Source organism: Plecotus auritus, assembly GCF_963455305.1.
Source record: "Plecotus auritus genome assembly, chromosome: 1".
Classification (NCBI taxonomy): domain Eukaryota; kingdom Metazoa; phylum Chordata; class Mammalia; order Chiroptera; family Vespertilionidae; genus Plecotus; species Plecotus auritus.
Window position 1 is genome coordinate 3,526,527 of NC_137770.1, and position 27,906 is coordinate 3,554,432.

Below are 27,906 nucleotides of genomic sequence, written 5' to 3' on the forward strand. Positions count from 1 at the left end.
ACCCCGAGGCATCGGGCCATTGGGTTAGTGCCTGCCGGGCCCTGAACCAGTTCCTTCAAGCTCTCTCCCTCCAGGGCCTCCCATACCCCAGGCAGCACCGCACTCCGGCACCCAGGGGTCGAGGGCCTGGGGCAAATTTGCTAAAGGACCGGCGGGAGAGAATATGGTCCCGTTACGGTGGCAGTGGGGCCGGAAGACCCCTGTGGAACATGTGACCCCGCAGCCAGGGGGGATCGCCAGTCCTGGAGGGGCCCTGCCGGGTCGGGGGGGGGGGGGCGATGCTTGGAGACAGGAGCTCTTGGTGATGGCTCCATGGAGGTGTGGCAGCAGGTGGGGCGAGGGCTGGCCACCTGGACCGCAGGAGGAGCCTCTCAGGGGACCCCTCGCCTCGTCCAAGCTCGGCCCCGGCCCAGGCACTCCTCCAACGCGTGGTGGCGACCCGTGTGCCAGCGCAAGCTGCATGCGCAGCCTCTGGCTGGAGCACTGGTGGCCTGGCTGCCCCACCCGCGAGTCGGGGGGGCGGGGAGGGCCCGGGCGTCGATGGGGAGCAGCGCCCCCTGCGGCCGGCGTGGAGCGGTGGGAGCGGCTCAGAGAGGGGACCCTATCCTGCGAAGGGGGGAGCGCAGTAGGTTGGGCCCGGCTCCGGCCCCAGGCCGCGCCCGCCGCGCGTGGGGGCCGAGCCCTGATTTGTGCAGGAGGTGGCCTCTCCTCGGGGACTCCGAGGAGCGCAGCGGTGGTGCACTGATGGGAGGGGACCACGGCGGTGACCTCAGGGGGCGCCCCACCCCCTGGCTCCAGCACTCGGCGGGGCGCGGGCGAGCAGAGGGCGCTTTGCGGCGCCGGTCCCCGCTCGCCGGGATCGGCCGCCGAAGCGTCGGCGGCGGGCGAAACCCCCGCGGCCTCGGCATCCCGGGAAGCGCGCGCCAGTCCGGGCGCTGGCAGGAGGCGCCCTCCGCCGCCTTTAAAGCTCCGGCGCCCCCGGCCCCCCGGCCCCACCCCGCGGCTCGGCCCCGCCCCCTCATGCATATGCAGGTGCGCGGGTGACGAATGGGCGAGCGAGCTGTCAGTCTCGTCCCGAACTTGTTGGCTGCGGGCGCCGGGAGCGCGGGCGCTCAGAGCCGAGGCCGGGACCTGCTGCCGCCGCCGCCGCTGCCGCCGGGAGGGAGCCGGGCCGGGTCGAGCACAGCCGCCTGCGAGCCCGAGCCCGCCGCTCCTGCGCGCTCGCCACCGCCCAGGCCCGCGCGGCGCCGCCTCGACTCCGCCCGCCACCGCCGCCGCCGCCGCCGCTGCCGCTGCCGCTCGGAGGGCGCGCGGGCGCTGGGAGGCCGAGCTGGGCCGGACGCGCAGGGGTGGCGGCGGCGGCGCGCGGGGTCGAGGCGGCGATGCGGGAGCGGGGCCGGGGGCGCCTGCCCCGGAGGCTGCTGCTGCTGCTGGCGCTCTGCGTGCAGGTGAGCGGTGGGGTGCGGACGGGGCGCACCGGACGGTCCCTCGGGGCCGGGCGGCACCGCCTGTGGGCGCCGCGGTTCGGAAGCCCTGTGGCTACGCGCGGCGGCGGGGGCTCGCTGCGGGTGGGGGCGGGGCGCGGCTCGCCGACCCCGGCCCGAGCCTCCCGCGCTCCCTCTGCCTTATTTTTAGGCGGCGCGGCCCATGGGCTATTTCGAGCTGCGGGTGAGCGCGCTGCGGAACGCGAACGGGGAGCTGCTGAGCGGCGCCTGCTGTGACGGCGACGGCCACGGCCGGACCGCGCGCGCGGGGGGCTGCGGCCACGACGAGTGCGACACGTACGTGCGCGTGTGCCTCAAGGAGTACCAGGCCAAGGTGACGCCCACGGGGCCCTGCAGCTACGGCCACGGAGCCACGCCCGTGCTGGGAGGCAACTCCTTCTACCTGACGCCGGCGGGTGCCACGGGGGACAGGGTGCGTGCGCGAGCGCGGGCTGGCGGCGATCAGGACCCGGCCCTCGTCGTCATCCCCTTCCAGTTCGCCTGGCCGGTACGTGCGCCCCCACCCTGGGCCCCAACTCTCTCCTCCCGGCCCCCCACCCTGCCCGCCGACCCTCCCGCACCTGCGGCCCGGACCCTGCGTGCGGCCGCGCGCACCCAGACGGAGCGGGCCGGGCAGGGGGCGCCACGCGCCGGGCAGACCCCCCCCCCCCCGGCGCGTGCTCCGTGGGGCCGGGGCCGCGCCCCACCACGTGGGCGCGCGGGGGTCTCAGCGGGGGTGGGGTGGCGGCGGCCCGCGTGCTCGGCGGCCCGCGGCGTGTGCCTGCGTCGCCCTGCGCGTGTCTGTCTGGGTGGGGAAGCGCCGCGAGGCGCCCTGGGACCCGGCGGGCCGCGGAGGCATGTGCACCGCGCGTGCTGGGGCTGGTACGGGGCAGGCCCCGGCGGAGCCGCCCTGGGCCCGCAGCCAGTCTGCGCTCGCCCTGCTGTTTCCTGGATGCCCCGGGATGGGGTGGGGATGGGGGTTGGGGGCTGGGCTGAGGAGGGCTTGATTCATGCGCGCAGGCTGCAGCCCCTGCTGCTGGCCCAGGATCCCCCCAGGCTTCACCCCAGGGGGGAGAAATAGGGGCCCTGGTGCCGTCAGTCCTCAGTCCGTGGTGGGCTTTTGTTTTTGTTCTCTCTGGGGTGGGGGCATGGAGGCGGGGCTGGAGCCCTGGGCCTGGGCACGCTAGGAGGGATGTGGGCTGCCCCAGGCCATGGTGCATGAGGGCCAGGACAGATGGACAGGGGCTGTCTGACAGAGCGCTGGTGGTCAGGCCAAGGCCTCCAGGTGGCTGATGTGTTGTGTTTCTGAACCAAGGCCTGGCCTGGCCCCCAAGGGTCCCTGTGCTGCCGTCCTGGACCCGGGTGGGGCCAGTTCCCAGTGTGCAGGGTCAGGAGCAGCTGGGCTGGGCCTGGGAGTGGGGAGTCGCTGGAGCGGGGCGCCAGGCTGTGATCGAGGGGGCCCAGTCGTCTGACCCAGGACTTCCCACTGGACCAGCTGTCCCGGAGGCGCCAGGAATGTGCCCACCAGGTGCCCCTTTGGAGACTGGGAGTGGAGGCCAGGCCAGCTGAGGTGGGGCTAGGAGGCCACCCCCCAGGAGTCCTGTGCTGGCGTTTTCCTCCGAGCTGGGGTCAGGCAGCCTCACCCCTTTCTGGCCGCCCACCTCATCGGAAGCCTGGCCCTGGCCCCCCGCCCCCGGCCACGGCCCTGCCCCTTTGAGCCTGGCTGACCTCTGGGGTTGCCTTTGACCCCAGGGCCTCAGGAGAACGTGTCCCTGCGATGGGAAGGCAGGGCCGGGCCGGGAGGGCCCTGGAGGGCCTCGGAGGGCCCGGGGCAGTTCCGATAAGCCCGCCCTCTCGCCCCCACATCGGTGCGGCAGGCAGGTCTGAGCAGGGCCGCAGCCCGTCATCGGCACTTGGGGCCCAGCCAGGGCGGCTTCGGATCGCTACCTGAGGATGTGTTTTCTGCCTGAGTTGGCAGCCGTGGCGTGGGGGCAGGGAGGCCTCAGAGGAATGTGGCGGGCCAACACGTGTCCCTCGTGGCTTTTGGGCCCACTGGCCGGCCAGGCCTGGGATGGGACGGGGCAGGCCCTCGGCTCCCTGCGAGCCCTGGGTGCTGAGCTCTGGGTGGGTCTCAGGCAGCTCCCCTCTTCCCACTCGCAGCTGGTCCCCCCCCCCCCCATGTCCCAGGAGGGGCCGAGGGGCAGGCCCCAGGTGGGGGAGCAGGGCCATGGGGTAGTGTGCGTTTGGGGCAGCTCCCGTCTCCCCTCCCAGCGCAGTGTGGCTGCGACACCAGGCGTGGAGCGGGGTGGTGATGCCAGCGCCCTGGTATTTCCGCTCGGCTGCAGCCGCTCCGTGGCCACGCGGCCTCGGCTTGCTGCAGGTCCCACTCTGTCCTGTGAGCTGGGGCACGTCTGGCACCCCGGGGCACCCCCGGGGGCGCTTTGCTGTGACTGGAGGAAGCGGAGGATGTGCCTGGACCCCAGCCTCAGGGGCTTCGGCTGGAGCCAGCATGAACTTTGGGGATCCCCGGGGTAGGAACATGAGGAGGGCCTCGGGGGCTGGAGGTGGAACGTGGGCCCCCAAGGAATCCAGGGAGCCGCCCCCAGGGCCCCTGCCGGTCCCCCAGGCTGTCAGCTGGCGGGTGTCTGCGGGCTGCACTGTGGTTCCAGGTGGGACTCAGGCTCCGCCTTCCAAGAGGCTGGGCCGGGGCCTGGATGTGGGAGGTGGAGGCAGCCTAGGTGTGGGGCTGCCCCTGCTCTCCTGACCCCACCCCACAGGTGCCCCCTTGTTCACTGGCCTCCCAGAGGTCAGGGACACCCGTTGCCCGGAGCTGGGCTGTGGCTGGCAGGTGGCGGCGGTGTGCGCGCGCGTGAGTGTGTGTGTGTGTGTGTGTGTCTGTGTGTGTGTGTGCGCGCGCGCGCGTGCGGGCTCTCCGGGTCTGGCAGGGGCGGTGGGTGGTGGGCTCAGCGGCGTTGGCTGATGGAGGTGCAGGGTGGCAGCCAGGGCCCCACCCAGGGAGGGAGTGAGGGGTTCTGTCTGCTGACTGGCGGGAGGCTGTGCCCGCCCACCTGGGTGTGGCTCGGGGGGTCGCTGGTGGCAGGCAAAACTGAGTGGTCGGGATTGCAGAGGTGGGCGTAGGCCCTCTGTGTGTTATAGGGGTGCCTGAGGCTGACCCCGTTTCTGACAGCGCGGCCAACCTGAGACCCTCAGACACAGCAGCTTCGGGGACCCCCAGCCCTGCTCCCCGCCTGCCTGTTCTCCTTCCCGCCCCCTCTAGCTGCCCAGCAAAAGGCTGGAGTCCCTAGGGGGCCATCCCGTGCTCAGGGGTGTGGGTGTGTGTGTGGGGGGGGTGTGGGGGTTGGCCTGTCAGAGCCATGTGTCCCCAGTGGGAGGTCTGGTGAGATGTGGGCCCAGGGTCTGGCCACTCGGCGTTCAGTTATCCAGGGGCTTGGCAGCTGCACGAGCCCCCCCTGCCCCCCCAGCCCACGTGGCCAGGCTGAGGCCTGTGCCCCGCACCTTGCTGCCCTCGGGGTGAGAGCATCCTCCCTGTGCTCCCTCCCCCCCTCCCCCCCAGGAGCTGGGGGCGGGCTGGTGGAGCCCTGGCTCCCTCCTCACCCACCCCCTCCCCTCCTGGGGCCTGTGTGTACCCCGGCCCCCTGCTTCCCTCCTACGCCTCCCCCCAGGAGTCCTGCTTGAGGGGGGGGGCTTGGCCACGTGGGGTCACTGGGTGGGCTTGGAAATGGCCGGACTTGGTCCCTTGCCTTGAGGGTGGGGGGCCAGGCTGCCGGGGACAGGGCAGAGGCCCGTGCAGGGTTGAGGCCGGGGCTTCGTGGAAGGGACTGTGGCTCTCAGGGACCGTCTCAGGCTCTGGGGGAAGATTGGGTCAGTAAGAGGGTTCTTGGGGAGCCAGGCCAAGGCCTGAGGTGGAAGATGGTCATGGGGAGACAAGTATCTCTAATCCCGAGCCCAAGCAGGGTCCTCATCCCCACACTTCAGGAAGTTAAGTCCCCATCTCCAAGATCCCAGGTGAGCAGGGTCCCCATCCGGGTCCCCATCCTCGTCCCCAGGTGAGCCGGGTCCCCATCCCCGTCCCCAGGTGAGCCGGGTCCCCATCCCCGTCCTCAGGTGAGCGGGGTCCCCATCCCCATCCCCAGGTGAGCGGGGTCCCCATCCCCATCCCCAGGTGAGCAGGGTCCCCATCCCCATCCCCAGGTGAGCGGGGTCCCCATCCCCATCCCCAGGTGAGCGGGGTCCCCATCCCCATCCCCAGGTGAGCCGGGTCCCCATGCTCATCCCCATCCCCATCCCCAGGTGAGCTGGGTCCCCATGCTCATCCCCATCCCCATCCCCAGGTGAGCCGGGTCCCCATCCCCATCCCCAGGTGAGCCGGGTCCCCATCCTCATCCCCAGGTGAGCCGGGTCCCCATCCCCATCCCCAGGTGAGCCGGGTCCCCATCCTCGTCCCCGGGTGAGCCGGGTCCCCATCCTCGTCCCCGGGTGAGCCGGGTCCCCATCCCCATCCCCATCCCCAGGTGAGCCGGGTCCCCATCCCCATCCCCATCCCCAGGTGAGCCGGGTCCCCATCCCCATCCCCATCCCCAGGTGAGCCGGGTCCCCATCCTCATCCCCGGGTGAGCCAGGTCCCCATCCCCATCCCCATCCCCGGGTGAGCCGGGTCCCCATCCCCATCCCCATCCCCAGGTGAGCAGGGTCCCCATCCTCATCCCCGGGTGAGCCGGGTCCCCATCCCCATCCCCATCCCCGGGTGAGCCGGGTCCCCATCCCCATCCCCATCCCCAGGTGAGCAGGTCCCCATCCCCATCCCCGGGTGAGCCGGGTCCCCATCCCCATCCCCAGGTGAGCAGGTCCCCATCCCCATCCCCGGGTGAGCCGGGTCCCCATCCCCATCCCCATCCCCAGGTGAGCCGGGTCCCCATCCCCATCCCCATCCCCGGGTGAGCCGGGTCCCCATCCCCATCCCCATCCCCGGGTGAGCCGGGTCCCCATCCCCATCCCCGGGTGAGCCGGGTCCCCATCCCCATCCCCATCCCCATCCCCGGGTGAGCCGGGTCCCCATCCCCATCCCCAGGTGAGCCGGGTCCCCATCCTCATCCCCAGGTGAGCCGGGTCCCCATCCCCATCCCCATCCCCGGGTGAGCCGGGTCCCCATCCCCATCCCCATCCCCAGGTGAGCCGGGTCCCCATCCCCATCCTGGGTGAGCCGGGTGTGGCTAGGACCGGCCCAGTCTCGGCGCCAGCATTCTCACAAGGCCCATCGCTGAGGTGCGGGGGGACCCTGGGCTGCTGGTGCTCTTCACACAGGCCCTGAGGGTGGGCCCCAGCTGGTCTCTGCTGTGGAGGGTGGGCCTCTGGGTTCCTGCGTGGGGTGGGCCTGTGCTTCATCCCTCCTGCCATCTCCCAGGTCCCACGCCTTGCGGGAGGCACCCCTCCCCCTCCTCTCCCCTCCCCCTCCTCCTTCCCTCCCCCTCCCCCCTCGGTGACAATGGCGGCAGAGGCCCAGGCCTCTCCAAGCTCGGGTTTCAGGAAATGTATCTGTGCTTGGAGCTCCTGGCACAGCAGACACCAGCTCCGCTCCGTGGGGGGCCGGATGGCTGGTTGGGATGGGGCGGGAACCAAGCCAGGCTGGAGCCGGGGACCTGGGCCGTGGGCTGAAGGCCGTGCTGGGCCTTCCCCGTGTGGGATGCCCTGGCCTGTGGGGTGGGGCACAGGGATGGGGAGTCCTGAGCCCTGGGGTGTGGTACCCCTGGTCCTGTGTCTGTCCGGTGCCATTTCCACGTCTTGGGGCAGCTGCCCGCCACCCTGTCTGACAGTCACATGAAGGGTTTGGACCTGGCCTTGGGGGTCAGGGTCGGGAGGAGGCGGTGGACGGTGGCGGGTGGTGGGGGGGGGGAGGCGGGTCTGCCCGTGCAGTGCGGGCGGGTCCCTGCAGGCTCGCTGTAGGAGGAGCTGTAGCCAGGCCTTTTGGGGACTAAGGCCAGGCCCCCCAAAGCCTGGGCGGAGCACCAGGGTCCCTCTGCCTGCTTGCTAGGCCGCCCGCCCGCCCCACCCAGCCCTGCCCAGGCCCGTGGGCTCTCTGTGTGTGGGACAGCCCTGCCCACCTGCGGCCCCGGAGGCCGGAGCGCAGGGATGACTGGCTGCCGGTGCGGAGGGGAAACTGAGTCCCGGAGGCGCTGGGCGGAGGGGCGCGGGGCCCAGCACTGAGGGAGGCTCAGGTTCTTGGGGGTGACGTCCCGCTGTGCAGGTGCCGGGTGGGAGCCCAGCTGGCGGGCGGCAGGGCCCTGGCGGGCGGGCGCAGCCCTGCGGGAGCAGGTAACCGGAGCCCCGGGCCCCGAGAAGGTGGCGGTAATCCTACCTGAGCGGGCGGCGTGGGGTTTCCTGGGAGCCGGGAGGCGCTCCCGGTCCGCCGTGCCCAGGTGTGGGGAGGCTGGGGAGGCGGCAGCGCGCTGAGGGGTGGGCAGCCTGGGCCTGGCCGCTCCTGGTCTGCTGTGGGGTGACCAGTATGGTCACAGGTCCACCTGGCCCAGCTCCCTGCTCCCACCAGTGCCCACCTGGGTGGTCGCAGGCCCCCCGCGGCCACTCACTTGGCTCTGCGTTGGCGCCAACGTTTGCTCTGGCGCGGTGGCCTTCGCAGTCTGGCCCCGTGTCCCTGCTGCACAGTCCTGCGAGGAGACCCCTCCTTCGCTCTCTGCAGCCCCAATCCCAGCGGAAACTCTGTGGGCCCTGCCCTGACACCTCTTAGAAAAGCATCTCTGCTCCCCGCCCCCCCGGAGCCCCTCTGGCTCATCTGTCCACCGGGGCAGAGGCCATGGTCCCCATGCAGAGCCGGGCCTTCTGCAGGCTCCGTGCGTGAAGGAGCAGAGGGAGGGAGGGGAGAGGAGGAACAAATGGGTGAGGGAATGAATAAAGGAAGAAAGGGATGAGCAAATGAAAGAACGAGTGAGTGAACGAGTAAGTGAGTGAGTGAGTGAGTGAATGAATGAGTGAATGACTGAGTGAGTGAATGAGTGAGTGAATGAGTGAGTGAGTGAATGAGTGAGTGAGTGAGTGAATGAGTGAGTGAGTGAATGAATGAGTGAGTGAGTGAATGAGTGAGTGAATGAATGAGTGAGTGAGTGAGTGAATGAGTGAGTGAGTAAATGGATGAGTGAGTGAGTGGATGAGTGAGTGAGTGAGTGAATGAGTGAGTGAACGAGTGAGTGAGTGAATGAGTGAGTGAATGAATGAATGAGTGAGTGAATGAGTGAGTGAGTGAGTGAATCAGTGAATGAGTGAGGGAATGAATGAATGAGTGAGTGAACGAGTGAGTGAATGACTGAGTGAGTGAGTGAGTGAATGAGTGAGTGAATGAGTGAGGGAATGAATGAATGAGTGAGTGAGTGAATGACTGAGTGAGTGAGTGAATGAGTGAGTGAGTGAGTGAGTGAATGAATGAGTGAATGAGTGAGTGAGTGAGTGAGTGAATGAGTGAGTGAATGAATGAGTGAATGAATGAGTGAGTGAATGAATGAGTGAATGAGTGAGTGAGTGAATGAGTGAGTGAGTAAATGGATGAGTGAGTGAGTGAGTGAATGAGTGAGTGAGTGAATGAGTGAGTGAGTGAATGAGTGAGTGAACGAGTGAGTGAGTGAATGAGTGAGTGAATGAATGAATGAGTGAGTGAGTGAATGAGTGAGTGAGTGAGTGAGTGAATCAGTGAATGAGTGAGGGAATGAATGAATGAGTGAGTGAACGAGTGAGTGAATGACTGAGTGAGTGAGTGAGTGAGTGAATGAGTGAGTGAGGGAATGAATGAATGAGTGAGTGAACGAGTGAGTGAATGACTGAGTGAGTGAGTGAATGAGTGAGTGAGTGAATGAATGAGTGAGTGAGTGAGTGAGTGAGTGAATCAGTGAATGAGTGAGGGAATGAATGAGTGAGTGAACGAGTGAGTGAATGACTGAGTGAGTGAGTGAGTGAATGAGTGAGTGAATGAGTGAGTGAATGAGTGAGTGAGTGAGTGAATGAGTGAGTGAATGAGTGAGTGAATGAGTGAGTGAATGAATGAGTGAATGAGTGAGTGAGTGAATGAATGAGTGAATGAGTGAGTGAATGAATGAGTGAATGAATGAGTGAGTGAATGAATGAGTGAATGAGTGAGTGAGTGAATGAGTGAGTGAATGAGTGAGTGAATGAATGAGTGAGTGAATGAATGAGTGAGTGAGTGAATGAGTGAGTGAATGAATGAGTGAAGGGATGAGTGAGTGAGTGAATGAGTGAGTGAATGAGTGAGTGAATGAGTGAATGAGTGAGTGAGTGAATGAGTGAGTGAGTGAAGGGATGAGTGAGTGAGTGAGTGAGGGAATGAATGAGTGAATGAGTGAGTGAGTGAATGAGTGAATGAGTGAGTGAGTGAATGAGTGAGTGAGTGAAGGGATGAGTGAGTGAATGAGTGAGTGAATGAATGAGTGAGTGAATGAGTGAGTGAGTGAGTGAATGAATGAATGAGTGAGTGAATGAATGAGTGAAGGGATGAGTGAGTGAAGGGATGAGTGAATGAGTGAATGAATGAGTGAGGGAATGAATGAGTGAAGGGATGAGTGAGTGAATGAATGAGTGAAGGGATGAGTGAATGAGTGAGTGAAGGGATGAGTGAGTGAATGAGTGAGTGAATGAGTGAGTGAGTGAGTGAATGAGTGAGTGAGTGAGGGAATGAGTGAGTGAATGAATGAGTGAATGAATGAGTGAGTGAATGAGTGAGTGAATGAATGAGTGAGTGAATGAGTGAGTGAATGAATGAGTGAATGAGTGAGTGAATGAGTGAGTGAATGAATGAGTGAATGAGTGAGTGAATGAGTGAGTGAAGGGATGAGTGAGTGAGTGAATGAATGAATGAGTGAGTGAATGAATGAGTGAGTGAAGGGACGAGCGAATAAATGAAACAAGGAAGCTTGGAGGAGCGGGCTCCAGCTGCGAGCAGAAGTGGGATGGCCAGGGGGAGCGGCCTGAGGGTGGCACCCGTGCCAGGCGGGCGCTGTGTGTGCCAAGGGCTGTGGACTGGGACGTGCTGGGCTGGCTGTGAGGAGGGCAGGGCTGTGGGCTCCCCAGTTTCAGCCCGTGCTTCCTGGGGGTGCAGGCCCAGGTGGCAGCCGGTGGGTGTGAGGTCCTGTGGATCACCTGGGGTCCCGGAGAGCGCTGGTGGTGTGGGGCTCAGGGCAGGAGCTGGGGTGCGAGTGAGGGAGGGCGGCCAAGGAGGGCCTGCATCTTGGGGGGAGGAAAGGGTCCCCAAGGGCCATCCTCGGGCGTCCAGACGCAGTGGGTGTGGTTGACTGTGACAATGCCCACGGCGGGGAGGGGGGCCAGGTGGGGTGGTGCTGGGTCTGGGGGTCAGTAGGAGGCTGCCAGGTGGTGGGAGCAGCCTGGGAGGTGGGAGCAGCCTGGGAGGCGGGAGCAGCTGGGAGGTGGGAGCAACCTGGGAGGTGGGAGCAGCTGGGAGGTGGGAGCAGCTGGGAGGTGGGAGCAGCTGGGAGGCGGGAGCAGCTGGGAGGTGGGAGCAGCCTGGGAGGTGGGAGCAGCTGGGAGGTGGGAGCAGCTGGGAGGTGGGAGCAGCTGGGTGGTGGGAGCAGCCTGGGAGGTGGGAGCAGCTGGGAGGTGGGAGCAGCTGGGAGGTGGGAGCAGCCTGGGTGGTGGGAGCAGCCTGGGAGGTGGGAGCAGCTGGGAGGCGGGAGCAGCCTGGGAGGTGGGAGCAGCTGGGAGGTGGGAGCAGCTGGGAGGCGGGAGCAGCCTGGGTGGCGGGAGCAGCTGGGAGGCGGGAGCAGCTGGGAGGTGGGAGCAGCTGGGAGGCGGGGGCAGCTGGGTGGCGGGGGCAGCTGGGAGGCGGGGGCAGCTGGGAGGCGGGGGCAGCTGGGAGGCGGGAGCAGCCTGGGAGGCGGGAGCAGCTGGGAGGTGGGAGCAGCCTGGGTGGTGGGAGCAGCCTGGGTGGTGGGAGCAGCCTGGGAGGTGGGAGCAGCCTGGGTGGTGGGAGCAGCTGGGAGGCGGGAGCAGCTGGGAGTCGGGAGCAGCTGGGAGGCGGGAGCAGCTGGGAGGCGGAAGCAGCTGGGAGGCGGGAGCAGCCTGGGAGGCGGGAGCAGCCTGGGTGTGGGAGCAGCTGGGAGGCGGGAGCAGCTGGGAGTCGGGAGCAGCTGGGAGGCGGGAGCAGCTGGGAGGCGGGAGCAGCCTGGGAGGCGGGAGCAGCCTGGGAGGCGGGAGCAGCCTGGGTGTGGGAGCAGCTGGGAGGCGGGAGCAGCTGGGAGGCGGGAGCAGCTGGGAGGCGGGAGCAGCCTGGGAGGCGGGAGCAGCCTGGGAGGTGGGAGCAGCTGGGAGGTGGGAGCAGCCTGGGAGGTGGGGGCAGCCTGCATGGGCCTGGGTGCTTGGCGGTGGGTGAAGCGTCGTGGTTCCCAGCACAGCCAGACTGCAAGGGCTGGAAGACGGGTCGTCGGGGACGGGAGGACTCTGGCCTCTGCACTGCAGGGTCCCAGCCTGGGTGGCACCAGGGTCGCGTGGGCCGAGTGGTATGGGTGGGGAACCACAGAGGTACCCCCGGGGGAGGCCAAGTCCCGCCCCTCCTTAGAGGTTCGTGCCTGTGAGTGACAAGGCTCTGGTTACCCCTGCAGAGGGTGGGTCCAGGGGTGGGCAGTGACATCACCCCATCACATAGCCTGGGGCTTGAGGACAGATGGTCCTGGGAGTGGGGGCGGGGGGGGGGGGGGACGGTGACAGGGGCTGAGGCTGCGCAGGGGTCCCGGGGTGCATTTTCCCGCCTGTGCAGCCGGGCCCTTGCTGCCCTGGTCGTGTCCTGGGAGGGGCCCCGGGGCCTGGCAGGGGGGCCCTCTCAGGTGGGCTTGCTGCCGGCCCTCAGCTGCCTCCGGAGCCGTGCTGGGACTCGGCCCCTCCCATCCAGGCCGTGGTGGGGGGCCTGTATCCGCCGCTCGCTCCAGCTCCAGCTCCAGCCGCTGCTCCCTGCTGCTCGGCCAGTGCCACTCAGACTCCCAGGTCTGGGCCGCTGGCCGAGGGAGCCAGGACCCCAGGCCCCTGGCCTGCCTGACGGGAAAGCAGCCGCCCTCCTGCCCGCAGTGGTCGGGGGTCTGCTGAGATGCGGGGCCAGGGGGTCCTCGGTGGGTGGGAAGCCCTGACAGACCCCGAGGGCGGAGTTGGGGCTCAGGCTAGGGTATCACAGGGCAGATCCCGTTCGCTCAGCGCAGGCCGCTGGGGGCTCGGTCCCTGACTGCCCCCCTGTGTCCGCAGCGCTCCTTCACCCTCATCGTGGAGGCCTGGGACTGGGACAACCAGACCACCCCGGATGGTGAGTTCGCACATGCCATTCCGGCTCCGGCTCCGGCTCCGGTCCGGCTCCGGCAGGGTGGGTGCTGGCAGCGCTGCCTGCAGGGCCTCCCTCGGGACTCGGGGCACAGGAGGCGACCTCTCAGCTACAGAGATGGGTGTGGCCAGGTTCCTCGCCCTCTGCTGGCTGGGACCCCGTGTCCCTTTTCCCCCCGGCTGCCAGGAGCCTCCGCCACGCTGGTGATCTGCAGAGGCGTATATGCCCTGCCCCGTCCCCCGTCTCTGTGTTCTCCTGGTGGGTGGGTGTTCCGGGGGCCATGTCAGTGGCATAGCGGAGTGGGGCACCCCCCCGGGAGGCTCTCTAGCTCCGTGGCCCCCTCTCTGCCTATCTGACCTGGAACATCGGGCCCGGTGGCCCTCTCCCCGAGACGCCCCGAGGCGGGCTGGCCTGTGCTTGTCCTGTGGGGCCCTGTGTGCAGGCCAGAGAGGTCTCTCCTGAGCACATGGGAAGCACCACAGGCAGCAGCAGCAGCTGCACGTGCAAAGGCCCTGGGGCCAGAGTGAGCGGATGTGTTTAGGGAGTGGCCCTGCCTGGCAGAGGGGAGGTGATGAGGCCAGCAGGGCAGGGGCAGGTCATGGAGGCTGTGAGCCCCACCCCAAGCCAATCAGAAGTGTAGGGAATGGTGCCACGGTCCCTTATGTGTCCGTGGTTGCCCGCTCGTGCCCCTCCCCCCGGGCAGTGGCTTGGTTTGAGGTGAGGCCCGGCTGTCGGGAGAGAGAAGGCGCTGTAAGATGGGCAGTAGATGCCCAGCTGGCGTGGCTCAGTGGCTGAGCGTCCACCTAGGAACCAGGAGGTCACCGTTCGATTCCCGCTCAGGGCACATGCCCGGGTGGCGGGCTCGGTCCCCAGGGTGGGGTGTGCGGGAGGCAGCCGATCAGTGATTTCTCTCATCACGGATGTTTCCCTCTCCCTCTCCCTTCTTCTCCGAAACCAATAAAATGTGTTTTAGAAGAAAGATGGGCAGTAGGTGTGCCGGCAGTGGGCTGAGCCCCAGCCATCTCGGGACAGACAGGGGTGGACCCCTGCCGGGTCAGGGCACTGGCATAGGAGGGGCCATCAGCCGGGGGAGGGGGCACAGGTGGGGGCGCCCCCACCTTCCTGCCCCGCCTGCATTTGGGAGGTGAAGCAGGAGCCCGTGTGGACTCTGCTGCCGGCCGGGCCCAGCTGGGTTTCCTGGGCCGGCGCCGCCCCCCCCCCCCCCCCCCGCCGTGGCCCCACTGACTCTGCGCCCCCCCAAGAGGAGCTGCTGATCGAGCGGGTGTCGCACGCGGGCATGGTCAACCCCGAGGACCGCTGGAAGAGCCTGCACTTCAGCGGCCACGTGGCGCAGCTGGAGCTGCAGATGCGCGTGCGCTGCGCCGAGAACTACTACAGCCCCACCTGCAACAAGTTCTGCCGGCCCCGCGACGACTTCTTCGGCCACCACACCTGCGACCAGTATGGCAACAAGGCCTGCATGGACGGCTGGATGGGCCAGGAGTGCAAGGAAGGTGCGGCGTCAGCCCGGGGGGCAGGGGGCGGGGGGCTGGCCGGGGGCGCCCCCCCCCCCCCCCGCACCGCCGGCTGCAACAGGCTCTCTGCCCCCTTCTGTTGCAGCCGTGTGTAAACAAGGCTGCAACCTGCTCCACGGGGGCTGCTCCGTGCCCGGGGAGTGCAGGTGAGTCCCGCCTGCCCCTTCGCCCCTCGTCAGCATGCGCACACTCCAGCCTCAGCAGAGGGTGGCGGGCGCCTGCTGGGCGCGGGGCCGTGCTGAGCACCGGGACGTGGGCGCTGCTCCCGGGCAGCTGACCGTCGGTGCAGGGGAGATGCTGACCTCAGGGCCTGGGTGTGGACGGCCCACAGGGACAGCGTGGCAGGAGGGCAGGAGGGTGGCAGGGCATCCATCCCTTGTAGCACGGCCAGGGCAGTCCTGTCCGAGGGCGCAGGCCTGGAGACGGGAGCCACCTGAGGATGGGGGTCCCCAGCACAGGAGAAGCGGGGGGCCTGGGGTTGGAGCTCCTGGGTGGGGGCCGGGGACAGGGAAGTACCCGCAGCCGTTGTTAAGGAGGAGCAGGGGTGGGGCTGGGGTGACCCAGCAGGAGGTGCAGAGGTGGACGGGTCCTGCAGATAACCGTGGAGTGGATTTGATGTTGGGGTGAGAGAGGAGTGGGAGGTCGAGGAGGACCCCTGCTTTCCAGCCTTGGCCACGGACCACTGGAGCTGCCATGAAGGAGGCGGGGGGATCTGGTTGGAGGGTGGCATCTGCTCTGCTCCAGGGACGTCCCCACAGCAGCCCTCGGGTTTCTGTCTGGGTGGCTCATGGGGACAGGCATGGGCACCAGCAGGCGGTGTAAAGCCCTGGGGCGGGTGGCGAGGAGGCAGGGAGCCGCCTGGGCCTCCTGCTGAGGGGGTGCCACGGGGAGAAGCCACGGCCAGGGCGGCCAGGTGTGCAATGGGGGTCTTGGTGGGGGCGGGGAGGATGGTGGGAGACACCCTGGGCGGGGGGGGGGGGGTGCGGGGAGCAGTGGGTGGGCAGTTCATGGTGCAGAGAAGCGGGAGGGGCCAGCTCGAGGGGCCCCAGGCCAGTGGCTTGGAGCAGGGCCCTCTGCCAGCGTGCGAGCAGCAGGGGTGGGCTCCGGGGCGGCCTGGAAGCCGGCGGGGCCCAGGCGATGCCGTCGCCTTCGGGTGGGGTGCCGGTTGGCCGAGATGAGCAGACTCTCCCTCATCCCCAGCCCTCCCTGGGGGGTGGGTGTGCTGCCCCATGCATTTTTCAGACAAGAACCCCTGGGCCCAGAGAGGTTAATTAACTCTCCCAGCGTCACACAGGAATGGGTTTGGACAGGAGGGCAAGGTTTGGGAGCCAGGAAGGGGGGTGGTGACCCCTCTGCTTGGCCCCAGGGAAGGGCAGGGGTAGGGCTTCCCCCAGCCAGCCCCTCACTGCAGGATTTCAAGATGCAGGGGCCTGGCCCAGGCGGGTCCATGTCCCGGGTGGGAGGGGGTGGGAGGCTGTCCGGGGCAAGGCCTGCCTGCTGACCCTGGAGGCCGGGAGCCTGGGTCCTCTGGGTCCAGGGCCGGCCAGGAACAGAGTGCGGCTGGGTCCCAGCCCCGCGCACCCGGCTCGGCCCCTCCCTGTGCCGTGCAGTCTTGATGTCCATGCTGCGGCCTGGGTGGCTGGCCGTGACCGAGGAGCGAGGCGGGAGGAAGGTGGGAGGGAGCCGGTCTGCCTCACCCTCCCTGCTGGCGTGGGCTGTGCAGGAAGCTGAGGGGCGGGACTCCTGGGGCCCGGGGCCTGAAGGGCCGCATGGGGGGTAGGTGAGCCCCCACCCACCCCACAGCCTGTGGGTGAGGCCCAGCTGCCGGTGGCTCAGGTTTCAGCGAGGACACCCCCACCGGATGCTGCGGAGATGGCCCTGCCTTCCTGCCGCCTCCTCCCTGGCCCCTGGAGCCCTGGGCAGGGAAGCGGGGCGGTGGGGGCCTGCCGAGGCCGCCCCACCCAGGGCTCCACACGCCCCGGGCCCTGCCCGAGCCCGGGCACCTGGAGGGGTCCGGGTGGGGGTGTGCGGCCCACACCACGTGACCCGTCTGGGCACACGGTCTGGGTGGCGGCGCCCCTCTCCCCGGCCTCCGCTTCCCTGTCCCTGTGCCCCGCTGGGCAGGCAGTGTCCCCTCTGATGGCCGCGGGCGGGGGGCAGCCCAGGAAGGGCCGTGGCTCCTTCCTCGTCCAAAAATACATTCACGTGGCGGTGCCGGCATGGAAGCGACACGGCTGATGTCACTCCTTCCCGCAGGGCCTGCAGGTCCTAGGAAGGGGCCCCGGGGTCCTGGTCAGGCCTGGAGGGCCTCGGGGCGTCTTACGGCTGTGTCCCAGTCAGACCGAGTGCCGGGCCCCGGGGCAGGGCAGGGCGGTTCCTCCTGTGTCCTGGCTGCCTGCCCTCCGCCCGCACCTTCCCAGAGGGGATGCCGCCCACCGCAGGGAGAGCCGTGCCAGAGGTCCCGCCGCGATGTCTGCCAGGGAGCAGGTGGCTTCCTGGGCCAGTCGCTGGCCCCTGGACGGGGGGCCCGGTGCCTCCCTGTGAGACGGACCCTCCGTGGGGCTTTGTTGGGAGAGAAGTGACCGCCCTTGGGATTCAGGCGAGGTCGCGAGCTGTGCCCTAAGTCACACAGCTGGGGCCGGGCAGGAGCCCCTGTCCCTCCACCCGCTCCCGCTGGCCCGCGAGGCCGGGTGCCCGAGGCCCGGGTGCCTGTGCGGTGGGTGCGGCCGCGTCGGCAACTCTCGTACCCGGGGTCCCGGCCCGGCTTCCCTTCCCGGCGCCTGCTCCTGGGGCCCCGCTCAGGGGTAGGTCCCAGAATAGCTCGGGCAGGAGTGACTGGACAGCTGCGCCCACTGTCCTGGCCGGCGTCCGGGGAGCGCCTGGGACGGGGCTGCTGGCCGGCTGTCACCCCTGCCTGGCCCCGGGCCTGCTCCAGTTCAGAGGCCCGGATGCCAGCCCTGGCGGTGCCCCTGTGACCACCTGGGTCCCTGCACGACCCACAGCGGCCACCGCTCCTGGGCCACCCCCACCCACTGGGCCCCGGGCCCCTTGGACTCCCCCAGGTGTCACTACGGCTGGCAGGGGCGCTTCTGTGACGAGTGCGTCCCGTACCCTGGCTGCGTGCACGGCAGCTGCGTGGAGCCCTGGCAGTGCAACTGCGAGACCAACTGGGGCGGCCTGCTCTGCAACAAAGGTAGCGGCGGGCGGGCGGGCGGGCGGGGCAGGGCGGGGGCGGCCGGGAGGGTGCAGAGCCAGGGGCACCTGCTCTGAGCACCCACCTTGCTCCCCAGACCTGAACTACTGTGGCAGCCACCACCCCTGCACCAACGGGGGCACGTGCATCAACGCGGAGCCGGACCAGTACCACTGCGTCTGCCCCGCCGGCTACGCGGGCAAGAACTGTGAGCGGGGTAGGTGGGCCTCGGCCCGGCCCGGCCCGGCCCGGCCCAGCCCGGCTGGTGCTCAGGAGCCTGCTGGGCCCAGTGCTCTGGTTTCCTCTGCCCTGGACACACCTTTCCCCGCCTTGGGGCCTTGGGGGTGAGGGGAGCACTCTGCAAAGGTGGGGCCCTGGGCTGTCCCGCCCACCGCCCACCCGCCGCCTCCGGTTTCCACGCAGCCGAGCATGCCTGCGCCTCCAACCCCTGCGCCAACGGGGGCTCTTGCCACGAGGTGCCCTCTGGCTTCGAGTGCCACTGCCCGTCCGGCTGGAGTGGACCCACCTGCGCGCTGGGTGAGTGTGCCCGCTGGGGGGCACCTGAGGGGGATGGAGGGGGGCGCTCTGCTGCACGTCCACCCATGTGGCTGTGGACTTGGTGGCCAGGGGAGCTGTGACAGGAAGCCCCCGGCACTCGGCCGCTCCTCCCCACGGGACCCAGGTGCCCGGCCTGCCTCCCGCACCGCCCACATGCCCCGCCTGCCCCGTCCCTCCGCAGACATCGACGAGTGTGCCTCCAACCCGTGCGCGGCGGGTGGCACCTGCGTGGACCAGGTGGACGGCTTCGAGTGCCTCTGCCCCCAGCAGTGGGTGGGGGCCACCTGCCGGCTGGGTAAGGCCCCGTGGGGCACGCGTGTGCATGGACCGCGGGCTGTGCATTCGGCTGCTGCTGCTGGTGCTGGTGCTGCTGGGGCTGCGGGTGCCAGGCTCGGGGGCAGCGGGGGCCCAGGCCCCATGGCGCCCTCTTGTCTCGTCCACAGACGCCAATGAGTGTGAAGGGAAGCCGTGCCTTAACGCTTTTTCTTGCAAAAACCTGATTGGTGGCTATTACTGTGATTGCATCCCGGGCTGGAAGGGGATCGACTGCCATATCAGTCAGTATGGGTGGCAGGCCGCCGGCGGGCGGGACTGGGCAGCTCCCAGGCCCCCTGTGACCGTCCCTCTGTCCCCCAGACATCAACGACTGCCGAGGGCAGTGTCAGCACGGCGGCACCTGCAAGGTAAGGTGTGGCCACCGCCAGCCCCGACCCCCGGGGAAGGCGTGGGGTGGCGTGTCCCCGGGGAAGGCGTGGGGTGGTGTGCCCCCGGGGAAGGCGTGGGGTGGTGTGCCCCCGGGGGCGCCACAGGAGCTCACCCTCCGCCCTCCCAGGACCTGGTGAACGGCTACCAGTGCGTGTGCCCACGGGGCTTCGGGGGCCGGCACTGCGAGCTCGCGCTGGACGAGTGCGCCAGCAGCCCCTGCCGCAGCGGCTCCTGCGAGGACCTGGTGGACGGCTTCCGCTGCCACTGCCCCCCCGGCTTCTCGGGGCTGCTCTGCGAGGTGCGTGCAGGGGGCGCCTGCCCTTCGGGCCCTGCTGCAGCCCTGCTAGCCCCCCGGGATCAGGACAGGCCGCTGTGGGGACCGACCCGACAGTGTCCGGGGCTCGGTCCTAGCCGATCCCCCGGCCCCAAAGTCCAGATCGCCTGGCGGGGCGGAGGGTGGGGGGAGGGCAAAGGGTCCCTGCTTGTCATGCCAGGCCCTGGCACGTGCCCTGTCCACCCCACACTGCCTGGAGGGGGCGGGGCTGTGACGAGGTGGGGCATGTGGGCCTCCCGAGAGGGGCCCTGGATGGGGTGCAGGAGCCTGCGTGTGCGGGGCTGCGTGTGCCTGCGTGTGAGGGGCTGCGTGTGCCGTGCGTGGCCCTGGGAAGGGCGGGGTGCTCTCCAGATGCTGGCTTGTTCCCACCTCCCTCTGACCTGCCCTGGCCGTGGGCTGCAGGGGGCACAGGGCAGGTTCCTGGCCGGCAGGCCTCCTGGGGCCTGTGGTAAAGGTCCTGCCCGGGCCAGGGACCCAGGGGCCACCTCTGGCGAGGACCCACCTCTGGCGAGGACCCACATCTGGCGAGGACCCGCAGACCGGGCTCCGGGCGGCAGGCCTGTGGGAGCAGGTCCGGAGCGGCCTTCCTGCCGGCAGGAGGGGCGAAGGCCGGATGCTGCCTGGAGGCAGAGGAAGCGGCTGCTGCGGAGCGCGGTGGCGGGAGGGGCTGGCGGCCCCAGGTGTTTCCGTCCAGCTGAGGGGCCTGGACGTCTCGGGTGGGACGAGCCTCGGGCTCTGGCTGTGGAGGCCAGGTGTCCGGGCCGAGTGGACGCCACACCTGGCCCGTCTCGAACCACCAGGGGGCTGCGCCCTCACGATGCCCCCGCCCAACAGGTGGATACTGACTTCTGTGACCCGAGCCCCTGCCAGAACGGCGCCCGCTGCTACAACCTGGAGGGCGACTACTACTGCGCGTGCCCTGACGACGTGGGTGGCAAGAACTGCTCTGTGCCCAGGGAGCCTTGCCCTAGCGGGGCCTGCAGAGGTGGGGCGGGGCCTGCAGAGGTGGGGCGGGGCCTGCAGAGGCAGGGAGGGGGCGGGGCCTGCAGAGGCAGGGAGGTGGGGCGGGGCCTGCAGAGGCAGGGAGGTGGGGCGGGGCCTGCAGAGGCAGGGAGGTGGGTGGGGTCTGCGGGGGCGGGGCCTGCAGAGGCAGGGAGGTGGGCGGGGCCTGCAGAGGCAGGGAGGTGGGGCGGGGCCTGCTGACCTCCTCCCCTTTGCCACAGTGATTGACAGCTGCGCGTTTGAGGCAGGAGTGGCCGGCGGGGCCCCCTCCAACGTGTGCGGCCCCCACGGGCACTGTGTCAGCCAACCCGGGGGCAACTTCTCCTGCGTCTGCGACAGCGGCTTCACAGGCACCTACTGCCATGAGAGTGAGTGGCCGTGGCGGTGGACGTGGGCCGGGTGGGGCGGCCGCTGGGGCCCCGCTCACGCCTGCCTCCCGCAGACATCGACGACTGCCTGGGCCAGCCGTGCCGCAACGGGGGCACGTGCATCGACGAGGTGGCCGCCTTCCGCTGCTTCTGCCCCAGCGGCTGGGAGGGCGAGCTCTGTGACACCAGTGAGTGGGCCTGCCCGGCTCCCCCAGCACGCCCCCCACCCCGGCCCCGCACTGGGCGTCGGGCTCCCCCCACCCCTGGGGGCCCACCAGTATAGCTCAGGCCTGGGCCTGGCCCCCTTCCCCACCCTCTCTGTCGCTCCCGCCCGCTCCTGGGCCTCCGCCCCCGGGGCCGCCCTCCCTGAATGCCGGTGACCCCCTGTTGACCGGCGTCCTCGCCCCCAGATCCCAACGACTGCCTCCCCGATCCCTGCCACAGCCGCGGCCGCTGCCACGACCTGGTCAACGACTTCTACTGCGCGTGCGACGACGGCTGGAAGGGCAAGACGTGCCACTCGCGTGAGTGCCCGCCCGGCCCCCGCCTGCGGCCCTGCGAGGCGCGAGGCGCGCCCGCTGAGCAGCCCTGTGCCCGCAGGCGAGTTCCAGTGCGACGCCTACACCTGCAGCAACGGCGGCACCTGCTACGACAGCGGCGACACCTTCCGCTGCGCCTGCCCGCCCGGCTGGAAGGGCAGCACCTGCAACCTCGGTGAGGCCCGGGCGCAGGGCGGGCACGGCTGCCCCGCCCCCTCCGCTCGCTCTGCCTGGGGGGGGGGGGGTGAGGGGGGCGTGGTGCGGACCAGGGCTACATGGAGAGGACCCTCCTCTGTGCCCCCCTCACAGCCAGGAACAACAGCTGCCTGCCCAACCCCTGCCTCAACGGGGGCACCTGCGTGGGCAGCGGGGACTCCTTCTCCTGCATCTGCCGAGACGGCTGGGAGGGCCGCACCTGCACCCACAGTGAGCGCGGGGCGGGGGGCGGGGCGCGGGGAGGCGTGGGGCGGGGCCTGTGGGCTGGGGCTCCCGGGGCCCGCCCCCTCCTGACCCTGCCCATGCACGTGCCCAAAGCACAGTTGTACCCCAAGACCTGCTGTGCTCCCCTGACCCCTGACCCCTGACCCCTAGCTCTGCAGCCTCATTCCCCTCCCCGGGTGTCCTGGCCTCCATGGACCTGCCAACCGCTCAGCCTGCAGCCAGGCTCCTGCCCGTGCCCCCCGCCCTCCCCCCACTCCCGCTGCAGGCCCCGCCCCCAGTGGCTGTCCAGGTCGCCCTCTGAGGCCCCCCCTGCCCCTCAAACCCAGCCTGCCAGTGCACGTGGTCAGGGTGGGCTCGGGTGCCCAGGCCGCCACGCCCACCCACCTCCTCTCTCTTTTCTCGGATGCAGACACCAACGATTGCAACCCTCTGCCTTGGTGAGTGGCAAACCTAGGGGCCGGCGGACCGGGGGGCTTGTCCGCCCCGGGGGGGCCCCCCTGAGACCTGCCCTCTCTCCGCAGCTACAATGGCGGCGTCTGCGTGGATGGTGTCAACTGGTTCCGCTGCGAGTGCGCTCCCGGCTTCGCGGGCCCCGACTGCCGCATCAGTGAGACGCCGGGCAGGCGGGCGGGGCTCCGGTTCGGGTGTCTAGGGTCAGGGGTCACCTGAGTCCACACACCCTAGAGAAAGGTGTGGACACAGCCCCCTCCCGCCTCTCGCCAGGCCTCAGTGTCCCCCCTGGTGACGCCCCCCTTTGCTCTGGGGCTGCCTGGGGAGGGGCTAGACCCGTGGTCCCCAACTTTTTTTTTTTGGCCACGCCCCCAGCTAAGCATCTCTAAAATCCTGGTGCCCCTGTGACATAGAAATCTTATTGTTCCAAGAGGGAGCCCCTGTTCACACGGAGGAAGCCTGCAAGGCCATGAGCTCGGTCTAAACAAGCTTGCGCGGAGCATGGCATCCCTGAGGGAGAAAGGGAGAGGACGGAGGACAGTTAAGGACTGAGGAAGAAATCACTGGGAAATGGTTGAAAAGAAAAAAATGCAGTGATGTGAAAAAACAGCAGATAAAGATTCAAAACAGAATAGAGAACTGAAATGCACACATACACTGAGTGGCCAGGTTATTATGCATTCAGAGATCATCATCATCTGGCCACTCAGTGTGTGTGTGTGTGTGTGTGTGTGTGTGTGTGTGTGTGTATTAGAGGCCCGGTGCATGAATTCGTGCATGGGTGGGGTCCGGCCAGCCTGGCCAGGGGGAGGGGACATGGGCAGTTGGCCGGCCTGCCTGCTGGTCGAACTCCTGGTCGAGGGGACAATTTGCATATTAGCCTTTTATTATATAGGACAGTGATCGGCAAACTGCGGCTCTGTTGACTAATGAGTTTGCCAACCACTGATATAGGATATACACTGAGCGATCAGATTATTGTGCGTTCAGAGATCATCATCACCTGGCCACTCGGTGTATGTCACAATACGTGTTTACATGCTGTAGGTGACGCCCTAGAACCATAGAAACACAGAGGTTCACTGTTAATAACTCGTTCTCGAATGGCCCCCTCAGAAGTCACAGGGCCCCCTGGGGCGTGTGCCCCGTTGGGACCCGCTGGGCTAGGTCCTGGCTGGCTGAGGGGTCTGGTCCCCAGGCTCCAGGAGCAGAGGGGCCGGTGCCCCTGAGGCTTCGGGCTGTGACGGTGACAGTTCAGGCCCAGCTCAGAGACCCCTGGGCACCTCGAGGCCCGTGCTGACCTGGGACTGCTCCCCGGACTGGCGTGGGTGCCGTCCCCTGGGCCCGCGTGGGCGCTGGCCTCCTGCTGCCTCTGAGCGGCCGCTTCTCCACAGACATTGACGAGTGCCAGTCCTCGCCCTGCGCCTACGGGGCCACGTGTGTGGACGAGATCAACGGCTACCGCTGCAGCTGCCCGCCGGGCCGCGCTGGCCCGCGGTGCCAGGAGGGTAGGCGGGGAGCACGGTGGGCGGGGGGGGGGGCCGTGCCAAACAGGAGCAAGGGCAGGATCTGGTCTCCGGGGCTCAGTGCCACCGCCGACCCCGCCTCCTCTCCCCACAGTGATCGTGTTCGGCAGGTCCTGCTGGTCGCAGGGGGTGCCCTTCCCCCACGGGAGCTCCTGGGTGGAGGACTGTAACAGCTGCCACTGCCTGGATGGCCGCCGGGATTGCAGCAAGGTGCCAGGGGCCCCTGCCCACGAGCGAGCCTCCCTGCCCAGCCCGGCCCTGCCCGGGTCTGACATCCTGGTGCCCAAGGGGCTCCGTCTTTTGTCCGTGACCCCGATACTCACCCTGGGAGGCCCAGGAGCTGCTGCCGGGGGCGCGGGGGGGGGGGGGGGAGAATGAACCAAGTCCCCCCCGCCCCCCGTCTCTGGACGTCTAGATGGAGGCCCCTGTCCTCCCTGAGTCTCAGGCTCCAGCAGCCCCTCCCTGCATGCTGCTGGCCCCTCCCTCGGGGCCGTCCCTGTCCGGCGGGGTCCTTCCTGGTGCTGGGCTCAGCCCCGGAGCCCTGGGTGGTGGGGTGGGCACAGCCATGGGACTTGCTGACCCCGACCCTGTCTGTCGGTCTGTCTCCCTACGTGGCGTCTGTGGGTCCTCGTCGGGTGTGCCCGGCCCAGGTGTGGTGCGGACGGAAGCCTTGCCTGCTGGCCAGCCGGCCCGACACGCTGAGCGCCCAGTGCCCACCGGGCCAGCAGTGTGGGGAGAAGGCCCCGGGGCAGTGCCTGCAGCCGCCCTGCGCGGCCTGGGGGGAGTGTGGCCCCGAGGAGCCCCTGCTGCCCAGCACCCCCTGCGTGCCGCGTTCCGGCCACCTGGATAACAACTGCGCCCGCCTCACGCTGCACTTCGACCGCGACCAGGTGCCCCAGGTGAGCTGTCCTGGCGGCGCCCCAAGTGTTGGCAGGGCCTGGACCGTCTGTCTTCTCCGAGTGGCCGCTCGGACAGCGGGGACTGCTCCTGGCTGCCCTCCGCACTGCGTGTGGCTCCACCCCTGCGGGGTCAGGGAGGCCGGTTGGTTCTGTGGCTGCCAGGAAGCCTGGCCTCGTGGGGTCGGATGCAAGAGGGCGTGGAGCCCGGGGTGCCTGTCCATCAGTCCTCCGGGGGCCTGGACTCCAGGTGGCCGTGGGCCGTCGGTCTGGGCCCCTCAGCCTTCTGGCGGCGGTGGGGGGGGAGCCGGACCCAGCCTGCCGCTGGTAGGCCGTCCGGTGGCTGGGTGCTCGGAGCCCGTGGGGAGGGGCTCAGCGTGAGGAGGCCCCGCCCCTCGGACCTGCCGGTGCTGCTCCCGCCAGGACAGACCCCCGGGGAGGAGACGGTCTGTGTCCTGGGTGGGGCTCAGGTCTGGTGTGGGAGACAGCTCCCCACTGACCCCTGGTGTCCACTGGCCCCAGACGGGCCGCGGGGCGTGTCCTGCCAGGAGCCTCGAGTGGCAGCTGGGGGACGTGCGGGCTGCTCACGTGCGGCGCGTCTCTGCCCAGGGTACCACGGTGGGCGCCATCTGCTCGGGGATCCGCGCCCTGCCGGCCACGCGGGCGGTGGCCCGGGACCGCCTCCTCGTGCTGCTGTGTGACCGTCCGTCTGCGGAGGCCAGCGCCGTGGAGGTGGCCATGGTGAGTGCGGGCGGGCGGGCGGGCGGCCACCCTCCTCGGTCCTGCTCTGCACAGGCTCCTAGGGGTGCTGGGGTGCAGGGCCCAGGCCGGCAGAGTGACTGACCCAGACGTGGGAGTCCACCCCACTGCAGGGGGCGGAGCTGGGGCGCTCTGCCCGGTGCTGGGGGAGCCGGGCCTGGGGAGGGGTGTTGGGGTGCCCGGGGTGGGAGGAGAGGCAGGGGAGCGAGGCCGGGTGTCGGGCCCGTTCGGCTGGGCAGTGCACGCAGCCAGGCCAGAGGCTGGGCCAGCGCTGGGCCAGGCAGAGGTGGGGGGCCCGGGGGCAGGTGTGTGCTGGTCCGAGAGGACCAGAGAGGGCCCAGGGCCCCGGGAGACGGTGATGGCTGGCGGGGCCCGTGAGCTGCCTGGGGCCACTCCCCTCAGGCCACCCTGGGGACCCAGGCTCCTAGCCTGCAGCCCTTGTCCAGGGCGGCCCATCCACGGAGCACCGCGGGCTGTGGGCTGTGTGCTGGGCCGGAGCCTCGGCCTCCACTCCATCCAGCGCCGCTGGGGGGGGGGGGCGCCGGCCCGCAGGCGGCAGGCACCCTCAGCGTGTCCTCTGCCGCAGTCCTTCAGCCCCGCCTGGGACCCGCCTGACAGCAGCCTGATCCAGAGCACTGCCCACGCCATCGTGGCCGCCATCACGCAGCGCGGGAACAGCTCGCTGCTGCTGGCCGTCACCGAGGTCAAGGTGGAGACGGTGGTCATGGGCGGCTCCTCCACAGGTGAGGGGTGGGGCGCGGGGAGCTGTGGGCCAGGGCTGGGATGGGAGGGGCTGGGGCTGGGCTGGGGCTGGGGCTGGGGTTGGGGGTGGGGTTGAGGCTAGGGTTGAGGCTGGGCCTGGAGCTGGGGTTGAGGCTGGGGTTGGGGCTGGGGTTGAGGCTGGGGTTGGGGCTGGGGTTGAGGCTGGGCCTGGAGCTGGGGCTGGGGCCCTGCTGGAATTCCCCACCGCCCGCCCGCAGGGGTTGAGGCTGGGCCTAGAGCTGGGGTTGGGGCTGGGGCTGGGGCTGGGGCTGGGCCTAGAGCTGGGGTTGGGGCTGGGGCTGGGCCTAGAGCTGGGGTTGGGGCTGGGGCTGGGGTTGGGGTTGGGGCTGGGTCTGGGCCTAGAGCTGGGGCTGGGGCTGGGGTTGGGGTTGGGGTTGGGGCTGGGGTTGGGGTTGGGGTTGAGGCTGGTCTTGGGGTTGGGGTTGGGGCTGGGGTTGAGGCTGGTCTTGGGGTTGGGGCTGGGGATGGGGCTGAGGTTGAGGCTGGGCTTGGGGTTGGGGTTGGGGCTGGGGCTGGGGCTGGGGTTGGGGTTGGGACTGGGGCTGGGGCTGGGCTGGGCTGGGGCTGGGCTAGGCTGGGGCTGGGGCTGGGGCTGGGGTTGGGGCTGGGCCTAGAGCTGGGGCTGGGGTTGGGGTTGGGACTGGGGCTGGGGCTGGGGCTGGGCTGGGCTGATCCCCTGCTGGAATCCCCCACCGCCCGCCCGCAGGGGTGCTGGTGCCCGTGCTGTGCGGCGTGTTCAGCGTGCTGTGTCTGGCCTGCGTGGCCGTGTGCATGTGGTGGACCCGCAAGCGAAGGAAAGAGCGGGAGCGGAGCCGGCTGCCGCGGGAGGAGAGCGCCAACAACCAGTGGGCCCCGCTCAACCCCATCCGCAACCCCATCGAGCGGCCGGGCAGCCACAAGGACGTGCTGTTCCAGTGCAAGAACTTCACGCCCCCGCCGCGCAGGGCGGCCGAGGCGCTGCCGGGGCCCGCGGGCCGGGGCGGCGGCGGGGAGGACGAGGACGAGGAGGATCCCGGCCGCAGCGAGGAGGACTCGCTGGAGGCGGAGAAGTTCCTCTCCCACAAACTCACCAAAGATCCCGGGTGCTCGCCCGGGAGGCCGGCCCGCTGGGCCCCGGGCCCCAAAGTGGACAACCGGGCGGTCAGGAGCATTAACGAGGCCCGCCGAGCCGGCCAGGACTAGGCCGGCCACCGCGGACCGGGACCGGGACCCCCCCCCCGCCCCGCCCCGTGCTGGGCGCCACCCGACTGCCGACCAGGAGGCTGAGGCTGTGCATAGTTTCTTTATTTTGTGTAAAAAAAAACCACCAAAAACCAAAAACAAATGTTTATTTTCTACGTTCCTTTGACCTTGTATAAATTATTTCAGTGACTGTCAGGTGGAGAACGAGGGTGTATTCCCGGATAGTGGCTATTTTTGTAACGTTTCCGCATGTCGCGTCCGCCGCGTGGCAGGAGAGGGTTTCTTCCCCAAACCGTGTGTCCCCCCGAGGTGGCGCCCCGTTTACAGAATCTCTCCCCTTTTTATTCCTCCCGTGGGGGTCTCCAGGGCTCCAGGCCAAAGCGCCGGCGGCCCACGGCGTTTAGGAGACCCACGGCTGTTGCTGGGACCACCCGTGGCTGACCGCGTGGCCCGTGGCTGACCACGTGGCCCGTGGCTGTCAGTGGCGCCTGTGGCTATGGCGTGGCCCGAGGCCACGGCAGCCCCTCACAGGCTCACGGGCCATTCCCTCGGCCCACCGTCCTCGCCCGCTCCTGCCCGGAACACGCCCTCCAGGTCTCTCCACTGTGCGTTCTGAAGTGCCCTTCCTGATGGCCGTTCTCTCGGGACGGGGCAGTATTGAACTTGTGACAAGTGCCTTCACACGCCCCTCGCTGTCCGCGTTGCTGTGGGCACAGGACGCCAGCCCCGGCCCCGTGAAAGTGCATTTCTGTAAATGTGTACATATTAAATGAATCGCTCTGTATATTTGATTTAATA

At 68.8% G+C, this 27,906-nt stretch overlaps 1 protein-coding gene across 2 annotated transcripts; it reads left to right on the forward strand.

Annotated features, from left to right (window-relative positions):
* The first annotated feature begins 1,315 nt into the window (after nt 1–1,315).
* Nucleotides 1,316–27,906, forward strand: JAG2 (jagged canonical Notch ligand 2). 2 transcript variants are annotated; one of them, XM_080658426.1, is made up of 26 exons: nt 1,316–1,448; nt 1,636–1,992; nt 12,765–12,822; nt 14,100–14,351; nt 14,458–14,518; nt 17,435–17,565; nt 17,663–17,782; nt 17,989–18,102; nt 18,305–18,418; nt 18,567–18,680; nt 18,760–18,806; nt 18,956–19,126; nt 19,997–20,147; nt 20,386–20,532; nt 20,607–20,720; nt 20,943–21,056; nt 21,133–21,246; nt 21,381–21,497; nt 21,922–21,949; nt 22,034–22,119; nt 23,357–23,470; nt 23,583–23,698; nt 24,139–24,387; nt 24,994–25,125; nt 25,730–25,886; nt 26,633–27,906. In XM_080658426.1, exons 1-26 carry the CDS (start codon nt 1,383–1,385, stop codon nt 27,106–27,108), a joined length of 3,720 nt encoding a protein of 1,239 aa, XP_080514552.1. In that variant the 5' UTR covers nt 1,316–1,382; the 3' UTR covers nt 27,109–27,906. The 2 variants fall into 2 exon arrangements, with proteins under 2 accessions (XP_080514552.1, XP_080514553.1); XM_080658427.1 differs by lacking the exon at nt 18,567–18,680.

Excerpts from the sequence above, each read along its gene's own strand:
- JAG2 (XM_080658426.1), top strand. The coding sequence starts at position 1,383 with ATGCGGGAGCGGGGCCGGGGGCGCCTGCCCCGGAGGCTGCTGCTGCTG. Across the intron at positions 20,148-20,385 it reads CCCTAGCGGGGCCTGCAGAG|TGATTGACAGCTGCGCGTTT; the intron begins GTGGGGCGGGGC and ends CCTTTGCCACAG. Across the intron at positions 23,699-24,138 it reads GCCGCCGGGATTGCAGCAAG|GTGTGGTGCGGACGGAAGCC; the intron begins GTGCCAGGGGCC and ends TGCCCGGCCCAG.